This window comes from Arvicola amphibius, chromosome 6, assembly GCF_903992535.2.
Source record: "Arvicola amphibius chromosome 6, mArvAmp1.2, whole genome shotgun sequence".
Classification (NCBI taxonomy): Eukaryota; Metazoa; Chordata; class Mammalia; order Rodentia; family Cricetidae; genus Arvicola; species Arvicola amphibius.
This window is the reverse complement of record NC_052052.2, coordinates 151,857,444-151,871,838: the sequence shown is the minus strand read 5'-3', so window position 1 is coordinate 151,871,838 and position 14,395 is coordinate 151,857,444. Positions and strand designations below refer to the sequence as shown.

At 40.8% G+C, this 14,395-nt stretch overlaps 1 protein-coding gene across 2 annotated transcripts in view; it reads right to left on the bottom strand.

The window, feature by feature from the left end:
* Window positions 1–14,395, bottom strand: part of Ddx46 (DEAD-box helicase 46) — a 45,557-nt gene that overhangs the window by 23,670 nt on the left and 7,492 nt on the right. For both annotated transcript variants that reach the window (XM_038333397.1, XM_038333398.1), the window contains exons 4-11: window positions 12,636–12,732; window positions 9,875–10,040; window positions 7,584–7,735; window positions 6,648–6,761; window positions 5,537–5,702; window positions 4,866–4,986; window positions 2,656–2,831; window positions 1,707–1,828 (exon numbers count right to left, since the gene is read on the bottom strand). In XM_038333397.1, the coding sequence (XP_038189325.1) occupies window positions 1,707–1,828; window positions 2,656–2,831; window positions 4,866–4,986; window positions 5,537–5,702; window positions 6,648–6,761; window positions 7,584–7,735; window positions 9,875–10,040; window positions 12,636–12,732 (1,114 nt within the window). The remainder of the gene's footprint in view (window positions 1–1,706; window positions 1,829–2,655; window positions 2,832–4,865; window positions 4,987–5,536; window positions 5,703–6,647; window positions 6,762–7,583; window positions 7,736–9,874; window positions 10,041–12,635; window positions 12,733–14,395) is intronic.

Here is a 14,395-nt window from a genome sequence, read left to right as displayed (position 1 = left end):
CTAAAATATGCTTTCTTGCTAAGCGTGGTGACACATGCCTTTAATCCCAGCATTTGGGAGGCAGAGGCAGGTAGATCTCTGAGTTCAAGGCCAACCTGATCCACAAAGGACAGTCAGAGCTACACAGAGAGACCCTGTCATGAAAAATGATAAATCAAAGACAGTCAAAGCTTCCTAAAATTTTGCTACATATCATTATAAACGAAGATGAAAGTCTAGCACTAACACATAGCATTAGTTAGCACCTTCTAAAGAAGCCAGCATGGATCAGAGACAGAAACTGTTGGTCTGGGAATTAGAAGACCATGTCCTAAGGCAAACTGCAGCTCTAATTAACCTAGATGGTCAACTTATTTCATCGTTCTACATAATTTTTCACTTATAAAATGGAAAAACAGACATGCATTCTCAGGCATAGCAAATATAATGATAAGAATCACTTTAAGCCCAGCAGTGGTGGTGCACAACTTTAACCACAGCACTTGAGACAGACGGATCTCTGTGAGTTCAAAGCCAGTCTGCAATACAGCAAAGAGGACAGGCAGGGACTAGAGAGCGAAGGGAAGGGGGAGTGGGGGAATGGGAGGGAAATAGGAGGATGGAAGAAGGCAATTTTAAATAAATAAATAAATAAATAAATAAATAAATAGGGCAGGCAGGGATACAAAACGAAACCCTGTCTAAAACAGCACCTCCCCCTGAAAAAAAAAGACTTCAAAATTCTTTATTAGATTTATTGTTTTTCTTCATTCCCCAGGTTTTGTTTCTCACAATTAGTAACAATGAAGTGCACGTACTGGGAGTCAGGGAACTGTAGCTTACTGCTACCAAAACTCCTGTCTAGCATCCATCAGGCCCTTGGGTCAATAATCCGCAGCACACACCAAAAAGAATGAAGTTTAGAACACGAATGATGTGTTCTGGTCTATATACACATGGCAAGATGATCAGCACAACCAAGTTCCATCTTTATCACAGAGCCATCAATTTTTGTGTTTTGTGGAAAGAATGTTTAAGCTCAATTCTGTTATCAAGATTTAAATATGTAAGGACTTTATTTATTCAGCCACATCATGCCTAGTCTTTATAGAACATATGCTTCTGGCATGACATCACGCATTCTTAGGAGCCAAGGGTATAAGATAAGGTCTTGACACATACACCTGGCTGGCCTGGAACTCACTATGTATAGGAAGCCAGTTTCAAACTTGCAGTGGGCCTCCTGCCTCTGCTTTCTGAGTTCTGGGATTACAGGTATGCCCCATATATACATATGCATACATCCTTCTCAGGACAGGGTCTTTCTGTATGGTTCTAAGGCTTCAAGAATCCTCCCTCCTCAGTCATCATCTTTTTTTTTTTTTTAATATTTATTTATTTATTCTGTATACAATATTCTGTCTGTGTGTGTGCCTGCAGGCCATAAGAGGGCACCAGACCTCATTACAGATGGTTGTGAGCCATCATGTGGTTGCTGAGAATTGAACTTAGGACCTCTGGAAGAGCAGGCAATGCTCTTAACCGCTGAGCCATCTCTCCAGCCCCCTCCTCAGTCTTCTTAATGTGGGGATTACAGGCACACCACAGGCACTTATGATTTTAAGGGGACTTACCTACATACAAACACTAAAATGAAAGAATTACTTAACTCACTGGAACATTCAATCTGAAAAAGACAGAAAGGCTGAGTGGTTTATTCTAACTACCTGCTCGCTGATTCCTGTCCCTCCGTACACACAGACCACTCTGAGTCCCAAGGTCTTCGAAAACTTCTTACATTCTTTAGTGATCTGTAAAGCCAGTTCTCGAGTTGGAGTCATGATGACAGCTGAAAAGATAAATATGTCAAAGGCTAACCCCAACCTTTCAGAAGACACTTCAAAACACTAAAGTGGACCTCTGCAGGATGGCCCATGTCTCAGTGAAAAATGTTTGGTCTTTACGGAAATCTGAAAACTGTGTTTCAAAAACTTAGTAATGGAAGAAACCAAGGTAAAGGGCAAATAGATTCTTAAGAACATGCTATAAGAAAATAACAGTTAAACACCATACTCAAACCTCAGAAAAATACTTGAAAAGAACATAGTTTCCAACAGCAAATCACAGAGCAAAGGGAATCAAGTGACTCTGCTACAGAAGCCAAAGCTGCTGCCCAAAGCATATCGCTCTGAGAGGTACAGAGAATGCACTGTGCCGTGTTTCCACAGAAAGAGCTGAGTAATTTTCCCTAATCAAATATGTAAGTAGTAACTGCAAAAGTGCGAAGAAATCTGAATCTGAAGACCTAATCCTACATGAAACCCTGGCACACTGGGAAAGCACACTTCTCTTCCTACGCTGAGTTCATAACATAGTGATACAGGGCTGAGAACACACCTCAACATAAATAAACAGAGAGATGCATGAGGGGTCTACCTGCCAGGTCAGTTTTAAAACTGAGCTGTGCCAGCCTTGTTTTTGTACTTCTTAAGATGTCACTCCAGAGCTCTGAAGATTCTCATTCCACCTGCTGGTATGGGGAAATCAGCCCCCAACTGCCATATTGATAAAGGAAATGCACATAAAGACATCTTTATTGTCATAATTAATAACTGCAAGAATCAGGTCTTTCTGAAGTAACAACAGCACATCTAAGAATGATGTGAAGACTTGTACCTATTGGGCCCTCTCCTTCTTCCAAAGATCTTTGATCCATGATGTGTCTAAACATGGGCAAAAGAAAGGCAATGGTTTTTCCACTTCCTGTCTTGGCAATGCCAATTAAATCTCGTCCAGACATTATAGCAGGAATTGCTTGAGTTTGGATTGGTGTGGGCTTCTCATAGCCATGCCTTAAAAAGAAACAAAAAGAACACAAAAATTATGAGCATTATGGTCCCTCAGGGGACCACAAACATTACTTCTTCTAAATGTGATATCTCTACCTGATAAACCATTATTTGGTGGACAGCAGAAAAAGCTAAGTGCTATGGTGATGTCTTTCTGTATGCTGTGAATATGCTTTATTACCATTTGTTAATAATGAAGCTAATGTGATATCATTTGTTAATAATGAGGCTAATGTGGTCAATAGAGAGGCAAAATAGAGTCAGGTGGGAAATCCAAGCAGAGATACACAGTAAAGAAGGGCAGAGGCAGAGAGATGCCAACAGCCTCTGGGGAAGCAAGATGTTAGGTAACAAGTCACAAGCCTCAATGTAAAATATAGAGTAATAAGGCCAGGTGGTGGCGGCACACGCTTAATCCCAGCACTCAGGAGGCAGAAACAGGAAGATCTCTGTGAGTTTGAGGCCAGCCTGGTCTACAGAGTGAGTTCCAGGACAGTCAGGATTGTTTCACAAAGAAACAGTCTTGAAAAACAAAACAAACAAAAAAATAAACAGACTAATGGAAATGGGTTAATTAGTTGTAAGAGTTAGTAAAAGATAAGCCTGAGCTAATAAGCAAAAAAAAAATCTGTAATTACTATTAAGCCTCTGAGTGATTGTGTTAAAAGGGCCTCAGGACTGGGCAGAACAAAAGAAGCCCCCATTTATATCTTGCTGGGCTGGCATGACGGCTTAGTGAGTGCTTGAATGCAGGCCAGATAACCTAAGTAGATATGTGGAATCCGCAAGGTAGAAGAAAGAGCAGACTCCCCAGAGTTATCCTCTAATCTCCATCCACATAAGCCACAGTACATGTGCTCCAGCAAGCATGCAGGCAGGCACAAAATAAAATACAAATGAAAAGCAAATAAAAAAATATTTAAAAGTAAGCACGGTGGTGCATACCTTTAATCCCAGCACTGAGCAGGCAGAGGCAAGAGAATCTGTGAGTTCAAGGCCAACCTTGTCTACACACTGAGTTCCAGGAGAGCCAGGGCTACATAAAGAGAAAAACAAACAATAGAAAATTCAGTTTTTAAATTAAATAGTTTTTTTCAAAGATTTATTTATTTATTATATATACGATGTTCTATCTGTATGTATGCTTGCCGGCCAGAAGAGGGCACCAGATCTCATTACAGATGGCTGGGAGCCACCATGTGGTTGCTGGGAATTGAACTCAAGACCTCTGGAAGAACATTCAGTGCTCTTAACCTCTGAGCCATCTCTCCAGCCCTAAAATAAATAATTTTTTAAACTGACAATGAAAGAATGAAGCACTAAGAAATTCCACATTGTGGAACCCTGAAAATAGTGATTTTACCAAGTGACAAAAAAAAAAAAAAAAAAAAGCAGGGGCTGGAGAGATGGCTCAGAGGTTAAGAGCATGGCCTGCTCTTCCAAAGGTCCTGAGTTCAATTCCCAGCAACCACATGGTGGCTTACAACCATCTGTAATGGGGTCTGGTGCCCTCTTCTGGCCTGCAGGCATACAAGCAAACAGAATAATGTATACATAATAATAAATAAATAAATATTTTTAAAAAAGCAGTCAGAAAAGACGACACACTATGTAATTCCACCTGTATCAACTGTCCAGTGGGGCCAGACTACAGGCATGGGAAGTGCACTAGTGGTTGCCTAGGGTGAAGGAGATGGAAGAAGACTGATAAAGGACAGGGAAGACTGATGAAAATGTCTAAACTAGATGGCTGCACAAACCCATAAACATACCACTGGATCAAACTCCAACTGGTCAACTCCACATTTACACTACAGCTCATTAAAGACGTTTACAAATTTCTTTAAAAGCCTGGGGCTAAGATGTAGCTCAACGGTAGAATATTTCCCTAGCACAGTCAACTACCTGGGATGGGAACTTCCACCAAAGAGAAAAATTTTAAGTTACGAATATAATTGAAATCCAGAGATATTTATGTGAAAGGAACATGGGGAGTAGCAGGACACTGAAAACTGCACATAACCATCAACCACTCACTTTTTGAGGGAGTTTAGTATCTTCATGGAAATTCCACACTGGACCCAGGACTTAATTGGTTTTGGACAACCTTTTCCTTTAACTGTAATGCCCTCCATTTCCAATCGAAACACATTCACCTCTGGAAAACAAAGCCTGTTAGAAACTCTTCTGCTGGTACTATCCGGCTGTTTTCACTAGGCGGTCAAAGGTCAAACATCCTCACCTTTGTTTAAGTGCTATCTAAAGAAATCCCACAGCTGAGCTGAGAAACACTAAAGCTCAGAGAGACCAGTAACAACTGCTGCAGTAAATCAAGAACAACGCAAATACCCCAGTTTCAACACTCTGGTTTTCCTGTTTTCTTCGACTGTAGCAGAATAATAAATGCCCGACAACACAACCACCTGGCATTGCATGATTTTCCCAGATCGCATTTACAGCCGGCTGATGGTGGGCAGTCATACCAACTGCCTCACACGCCAACAGCGCCAACAGAAACACTGTCAGAATACGACAAGGACAGTATTTCCACCCCTAAGAACAACTATGTGACTCTATCATTGCGCTCTTTTTAAAGATACTTCCAAAACATCTTCCAGCTCCCAAGCCTATGCACACTACCCCTGAGGAGTAGAACACACCCTCCCAGAGGCCACCATAACATAACCAAACAAACAGAAACATCTTACCCTCCTGAGACATTTTTGCTAGTTCTGGAACTTCAACATAAAAATTTTTTCTGAATGGTTCATACTCAATTTTTCCATGATCAACTGGTTCTAGAAGTTTTCTCTGTTTTGTCTGGTAGCCTGTCAAGGCTGTCTGAAGATCAACTTCCTCCTCCTCTGAAGAATACTTGAATTTTCAGGAACAAAAAAGGAAGTCCATTATTAATTTCCCCTTCTGGAAGAAAACAGTCCCAGTTGTCAAAGCCCTCCTCTTTCTTAGGCATGAAATTAAGATTGCATAACCTAAAAATCTCAAGTAAGAATGTCCATGATTTTTAACATAGATAAATGAACTCCTTAAAAAGGTTTCAATTGGAGAACAGGAGAATTCTGGGAAGAAGGAAGTTCTAGTCTGCAGTCCTGACCCAGCCACAGAGCAAGCAAGATGTGACTGCCTGGCCAAAAAAGGTACCGAGCTATGTGGCTAACATAGATAAGAATAATGGACTAATGTAAGTTATAAGAGTTAATGAGAAGCCTGAGCTAATGGGCTAATCAGTTTATAAATAAATAAATAAATAAATAAATAAATAAATAAATAAATAAAAGTTTTCAGCTTAGAGTTCGGTGGTGCTGGCATATACCTTTAATCCCAGTACTCGGGAGGCAGAGGCAGGTGGATCTCTGTGAGTTTGAGGCCAACCTGGTCTAGTTCCAGGACAGACTCCAAAAAGCTACAGAGAAACCCTGTCTCAAAAAAAACCAAAAAAAGTTTTCAACTTAGTATCTTTTTTCTTTATTCAAAGTTTTAATAGTAATAAAAACCTCATATCATATAATTCTCAGAAATGCCACTGAGGTTTTGCTGCTGTTCTCATTATCTAGACCTTTACATTATAGGTTACTAGGAAGAAATGCCATTCACTTTACTGCTTCACTTGTCTTTCTGCTGTATGCCCGAGAAAGCTGATAAAGCAGAGAATGAAAACGTAGGACACAACACAATTACACTGCTGCTATACACTGAGATCCTGGCCTAGTAGTAGTTTGTGTAACTAACTGCGAAGCACATCAACACCGACGGTTTGCAATAAATGCTCTTAAGACAGGATCATAACCAAGTCAGACTCACCTCCATAGCATCCTGGTCATTCTCCATCAGCTCTCCCTTCTTCTTATCAGAATCCACTACTGCTTTTTTGGTTGTTACCACAGTAACCACTTTGGTGACGGTTGGTCCAGACTTCTAAAATAAAAAAGGATTACAATACTTTGCAAAAGTTAAAAAAAAAAAAGATTTTAAAACATGTGGAAACCAGATAAAAGACAATGTTCAATCCAAAATGTAATTGAAACTAACATGATTTAGGTTTTAAGAAGACCAAGAAAGCTTTGCTTTGGTTTTGTGTGAACTTGTCAATGTGTCTGCACAATAGCTCATAGATACACTAACAAACACAAAACTGTAAGTTTATACATATAAGTTTATATGTGTAAGTTTATACAATTTTTTGTTTGTTTTTGCTTTTTGCTTTTTTGAGACAGGGTTTCTCTATAGCACTGGCTGTCCTGGAACTCACTTTGTAGATGAAGCTGGTCTCAAACTCAGGGATCTGCCTGCCTCTGCCTCCCAGTGCTGGGATTAAAGGCTTACTGCTACCACTGTTGTAGGATTTCGATCCATTTAACCAATGACCTTGGGACAGCAAGCCCTAGGGCATGGCCTTGTCTGCATTAACAGTGACCCTTAGAAGCTGATGGGGAGGGAGAGTGCTCGCTCACTTTCTTGCTCAGGAGGATGGAGTCCAGCTCCCCTGGACAGAACAGCAGGACACAACAGCTGGATTGTGGCAGCATCTAATCTCTATCAGTGAGTGTTTACCCCATTTTATACCTAAATAAATTCTTAAGATTGTTTAACAGACTCACGTGGTTTCACGTAACAACCCCAGCAATACAGCCCACTATTTTACCCCAGGATCTCTTGACGTAAAAATCCCCACTAACAAACCTGCAGGCCAACAAAGCAACAGCGATAAAGGCGGAGCCCCGGCCGCTAGCCGCGTACCTTCTCATTGCCCGCACCGCCTTTCACACTCCGCATGTTAAACTTCTTCACTTCTTCTTTCACTTCCTCCATGTAGGCATCTAATGGATCTAACTCCTCGCCCTCCATTTCATTCCCTTCCTTTTCAGCTTCCGCAGGATCATCTTCATCATCTAAAACGGCAGAGCGTATTTTCTTTGTACACATATTTCAAAGGGAAATACACAGCCAGTGACAGGCTCAGTGGGGAAAAGCTTGTGCTGCACAAGTCTGACAACCAAGGCAAAGTCCACGTCCCATGATGGAAGGAGAACTGACTCCAGACTCTTGGAAGCTGTGCTCTGATCTCTCTCCCGCTCCCTCTCTGTGTGTGTGTAAGCGTGCGAATGCACTTACACACAAGCACAAACTAATGATTTTTTTTTTTTTGGTTTTTCGAGACAGGGTTTCTCTGCAGCTTTAGAGCCTGTCCTGGAGCTAGCTCTTGTAGACCAGGCTGGTCTCGAACTCACAGAGATCCGCCTACCTCTGCCTCCCGAGTGCTGGGATTAAAGGCGTGCGCCACCACCGCCCGGCCACAAACTAATGATTTTTAATAATTCAATAATTATATAAATAATTTTTAAAAATTTTTAAAGATTTATTCATTTATGTACATGAGAGCTCTATCTTCTTCTGAACAACAGAAGTCATTTGATTTCACTACAGATGGTTGTGAGCCATGTGGTTTCTGGGAATTGAACTTAGAAACTGTGGAGGAGAAGCCCGTACCCTCAACCTGAGTCATCTCTCCAGCCCATTTACAGTTCTTTTTTTAAAGAGGAGACAGGCCACATCCATTCCATTACCCCATCACTGCAGTGGGGCAGTGCACTGACAGCACCTGCTAAGCCCGGGGTTTTATCCTCAGAAGCACAAGACAAGGCAGGAGAAATGTTTCTCTCCTAAATCATAAAAAGTTAGAAGTGTATTTCTCTTTTTAAAGACAAACATGTGAACGTATACATGTATGTGCTTTGGTGCTCTGCTCTCACAGAGCAGAAGAGCGTGGTTGGATTCTTGGCTGGAGTTCTGGATAATGGGGAAACATGAGGGGGGGCGCTTACTCTCATTAACAGCTACACTGAGAGCAAATAGTCTAGTGCCATCTACAAATTCCACAAGTGACAACCGTGTGTTCTGAAGTAAAATCAGTGATTCTTACTGGATGCTACTCTGTAATTGAAGGAGGTCTTTAAAAATCTCAATATGGCTAGGCACAGTGACTTACCCCTACAGTCCCAATTACTCAAGGCATTAAGGGAAGAGTCACTTGAGTACAGAAGCTCCAGGCTGGCTACAACTGCAATGAGACCCTATGACTAAAACTACAATAACCTTAGCTTAGTATGAATCTAGAAAATCTACCTCTAGGTACAAAGAGTTACAAAAAAAAAAAAGAAGTTACAAAAAAGAAGAAGAAGGAGAAGGAGGAGGAGGAGGAAGAAGAGGAGGAGGAGGAGAAGAGGAGGAGAAAAAAGAAAACACAAAAGTTGTAAAAGAAAGTCAAATATTTCTGTACAAACAACTCAAGCATCAATAGCCAGTGAGAAGATAAACCAGCCAAGTACATAGTCCCAGTGTTTGGGAGACTGAAGTAGGAGAATCACAAACTCAAGGCCTGCCAAGGTTAGAAAGAGGAAGCCTGTCTTAAAACAGAAAAAAAAATATTTCCAGGAATAATGGCCACACTTTTAATTGCAGCACTTGGAAGGCAGAGTTCAAGGCCAGCATGGTTGATACAGAAAATTCTAGGCCATCTGGGAATAATATAGAGAGACCATGTCATGTACATATACTCAGCCACGCAGAAGAAAGTAGAGTAATACTTCAATATGAATGAAACTTCAAGACAATATGATAAACTAAAAAGCCAGACACAAGAAGACACCAATAGTATGGCTGCATATGGAGGAACATAGGCCATTTCTCCGAGACAGAAAGTAGTGTGGAGGCAGGATGGTGAGATCTTCAATGGGTCGAGATTCCACGCGGGACGATTAAAGAGCTCTGCAAATGGACAGTGACGAGGGCTATGCAGCAGTGAATGTACTCCAAATAATTAGACTTACCATTCTGTGCCTGAGAGGGTTAAAGTGGACCTAGGGAACTAGCTCAGGGCTAGAGCATTAGGTAAACACGTGGAAAGCCCTGGCTTTGACCCTCTCTCTGTTCAACAGGGAGTACGGGCAAAAATGTTAAAAACGTAAATACAACATTGTGCATATTTTCCACAATTTTAAAAACGAACATAACCCACTTCCCAAATATACCATCATCATCTTCTAAACTCCACTTTTTCCCTTGTTTCATTTCCTCGATTTCCTTCTTCAATTCCCCTATGTTTTCCATGGCCTTTTTACGCTGCTCTTCTCGCCATTTTTCAACTCTTTCTTTTCGTTTTCTCATTTCTTCCTCCAGCTTATTCTGGTCAAAGTTCTTTGGGGAGGGAAAGAGAAAAAGAAAGAAAGAAAGAAAGAAAGAAAGAGGGAAAATCAAAATCAGAATTTGCAAGTGTATTCCACATGAGATTTCTGTTTGTTTGTTTTGTTTATTTCTGAAACAGGGTCTTTCCTAGAAGTCTTTCCTAGAACTTACTCTGTAGACTAGGCTGGCCTCACACCCACCTGCCTCGTCCTCCTGAGTGTTGGGATTAAAGGCATATGCCACCACTGCACGGCTCACATGAGGTTTTTGAGTTCTCAAAAGTATAAAAAAAGAAAAATGGATGTGTGTATACATTCCTAAATGCAAACCAGATTTAGTAATTGCCCATCTTTATAATTAACTCTCCTATTATATTAAAAGCAAGGTCAGTGGGATGTTAACAAGAATGATCATTTCAGTTCAATATGGATAACTCATATAGTGGAAGTAGACAATCAACTCTTAAAAGTTAATTTGAGGGCTACACTTGTGCCATGGCATGCCATGTGTGTAACCCCCACAAAATGTAATATAATTTTGGATTCACAAAGTTAGACCTGGTCAATAGCACCTGTAACCGCAGAAGGCTAGGGTTAGTTCCAGGCCAGTCTGAGCGATATACAGCAAGACCCTGAGAAAGAAAGGCAGTGAGGGAAGGAGCAATTGAAAGAGAGAAGAAGGAAGAGTCATAACAAAAGGCACTTTCAATAAAGAAATATAATAAATGAGACTAGAGAGTTAGCTCAGCAGTTAAGAGCAATGACTGCTCTTCCAGGAGGCTCCAGTTTGACTCTTAGCATCTACATGATGGTTTATAACCATCAGTTAACACCATTTCCAAAAGATCTGGCACCCTATTCTGGCCTATGCAGGCAGCAGGCACACAGACATACACACACACAATACTCATAAAATAATAATCCAAAATTTAAAAAAAACATATGTTGTGGGATAATCTTTTTGTATACTGTAAAGATGTGGGATAATCTTTCTGTATACTGTAAAGATGTGTCTCTCCAAAGGGGCCTTCTGACTGCTTTAATAAAGAGCTGAATGGCCAATAGCTAGGCAGGAGAGAATAGGCAGGACTTCTGAGGGGAAGAGACAGAGGATTATGGAAAGAAGAGACGGGGGACAGGACACCAGCGAGACAATGAAAGTTGGACATTATGTACAGAAGAGAGGTAACTGAGGCAGGTGACAGAACACAGATTACTAGAAACAAGCTAATTTGAGTTAGAAGAACTACTTAGGGAAAAAGCCTAAGTTAAGGCCAAGCTTTCCTAATTAGTAAGTCTCTGTGCTATTATCTGTAAGATAGTGACTCAAAGAAAGTACGACTACATACATACAATTATTATGTCCTGGGGCTGGAGAGATGGCTCAGAGGGTAAGAGCACTGGCTGCTCTTCCAGAGGTCCCGAGTTCAATTCCCAGCAACCACATGGTAGCTCACAACAATGAGACCTGGTGCCTTCCTTGCCAGCAATATATTGTATGCTTAATAAATAAATAAATCTTTAAAAAAATTATTATGTCCTATTAGGCTGATAAAAATGACATCCCAGCCTTGGCAAGGATATGAGAAAGGAAAGCACACCGTTGTGTGCCTTAACCCTTTTCATTTTGATTTATTATATACGCAAGACAGTGGGCTGCAAATACCACAGCATGGGTGCAGCAGACAATGTGTCATCTGCTTTTCTTCCCATCTTCATGTGGATTTCATTCAAACTCAGATCTAGGCTTCCATAATAACTGCTTTTCCAACTAAACCACTGTGCTGGTCACAGATGCCTAAATTCTGTATATAGTTTTTAGGCTAATTTGATACTTTTTATATGGAGTGATCACATTTTCTAAGTAAAAACAAGTAACATAAATATGCAACGTTTTCAGAAGGATTCTTCAAGACTTTTATCTGCTTATTTTATATTAGTGTTGTAAATTACTGAAAAGTAAAACTAAACAAAAGGAGTATCATTAAGATAATAATTATCAGCTGGTGGTGGTGGCGCACACCTTTAATCCCAGCACTCGGGAGGCAGAGGCAGGTGGATCTCTGTGAGTTCGAGGTCAGCCTGGTCTACAAGAGCTAGCTCCAGGACAGGCTCCAAAGCTACAGAGAAACCCTGTTTTGGACAAAAAAAAAAAAAAAAAAAAAAAAGAAGAAGAAGAAAAGAAAAGAAAAAACTATCAGTCAGGTGTGGTGGCACACTCCTTTAACTCCAGCACTTGGGAAAGAGGCAAACAGATCTATCTGAATTCAGCCTGGTCTACAGAGAGACAGCCAAGGCTCGGTTACACAGAGAAACCCTGTCTCAAAACCCCTCTCAAAAAAAAAGAAAAGTCCTGAGTTCAATTCCCAGCAACCACACGGTGGCTCACAACCATCTCTAATGAGATCTTGTGCCCTCTTCTGGCCTGCAGACATACATGCAGGCAGAAAACCAATAAACAAACAAACAAATAAATAAATGCACTTAACCAATTTGGAAAAATAAATTTTTTCACTGGGTGGTGGTGGCGCACGTCTTTAATCCCAGCACCCAGGAGGCAGAGGCAGCCTGGTCTGTCCACTGCAGACCTGTTCCACGCTGAACGTACCCCAGCATCCTTCTCCTTCTCATCTTCCTTGTCGTCTTTGTCCTTTTTCTTCTCTTTAGAACTGTCCCCACCTTCTGCTTTCTCTTTCGATCTAGACCTACCAAAGAACAAAAGAGAGTAAGATACCAGCATTGAGAAACACAAGCATCATTTCTTCTTCACTTATGACATATATTTAGTAATGTGTATGTGTGACAATGCCTGTGGAGGTCAGGGGACAACTTGCAGAAGTCAAGTCTCTCTTCCATTGGCAATGAGGGATCAAAGTCAGCTCAAACCTCAGCAGCAAGCATCTTTACCACTGAGCCAGCTGAAGGTCCTTGCAATACTCATTTTAGACTCTTTAACAGACTTGGATCTCATTTTCTTATTTCTCCAATAATCAGCACATTGTCATAATCCAACAAAAAATAACTGACATATGAAGGAAGTAATCTTTTAACACTAATAGAAAACATTACTAGGGCTGGAGAGATGGCTCAGAGGTTAAGAGCATTGCCTGCTCTTCCAAAGATCCTGAGTTCAATTCCCAGCAACCACATGGTGGCTCACAACCATCTGTAACGGGTTCTGGTGCCCTCTTCTGGCCTGCAGGCATACACACAGACAAATATTATATGCATAATAAATAAATAATAAATAAACATTAAAAAAAGAAAACATTACTAAACATTAGGAAATTTGTCTAAGAAAAACAATTACAAAACTTAGACAAGATAGCAAAATTTTAGTAATTCATATATGTAATAATACAATCACAATGGATTTAAAATTTGACCTATGCCTCTAGTAACAAAATGGCTTAATTTTAATGATATAAAAAATTAATTGACATCAGGCTAACGAGTTGGCTCCGCTGTAAGGTGCACTGTGTTCTTTTTTATTTTATTTTTTTTATTATGTATACAATATTCTGTCTGTGTGTATGCGTGAGGCCAGAAGAGGGCACCAGACCCCATTACAAATGGTTGTGAGCCACCGTGTGGTTGCTGGGAATTGAACTCAGGACCTTTGGAAGAGCAGGCAATGCTCTTAACCTCTGAGCCATCTCTCAGCCCCCTGAACTGTGTTCTTGAAGAAGACCCAAGTTCAGTTCCCAGCAGCCACATGAAGTGACACCAGCTGAAGCGGGTCTCTTCTGGTCTGTGCAGGTCTTGTATGCAGGAATCCAGACATATATGCAGGCAAAACATTCATATACCTAAAACTCAAATATCCCATCTCTCTTCTTCTGTTCATGACTGGTGTTTCGGAGTAATTTCTGGATAGCCTTTCAAATTTGACAAGCATACTCAGACGAAAAGACATTTTCCAACAAAAACTCTGTAAGGATGACGTTAACTTTGCCATCTAATTTGTCTTTTGCATTTCTAATGTGTATGGTTGTGAGTATAGGAATGTTTGTACATGTGTTCATACATGTGCATGCATGTGTGTAACAGAGTCTAAAGGACAAGCTGGGGTAGCATTCCTTAGAAGCTGTCAACCTTATTTGTTGAGACAGGGTCTCTCACTGGCCAGCAGTTGGGTGATTTGGGCTAGACTGGCAGGCCAGCGAGACTCACTGGTAAGCCTGTCTCCTCCCCATCTCTGGGATTACAAGTGCACACCATGCCCAAACTTTATTAACCTGAGGGCTTGGGGTTGGGCTAAAATCTCAAGTCATCGCCTCCAGCCCTATTTCTAGTCTTACGATCAGTTTGTAAAATATCCTTCTATTCACGTCTGCTAAGAAGTTCAAAAACATAGATATGTTAAAT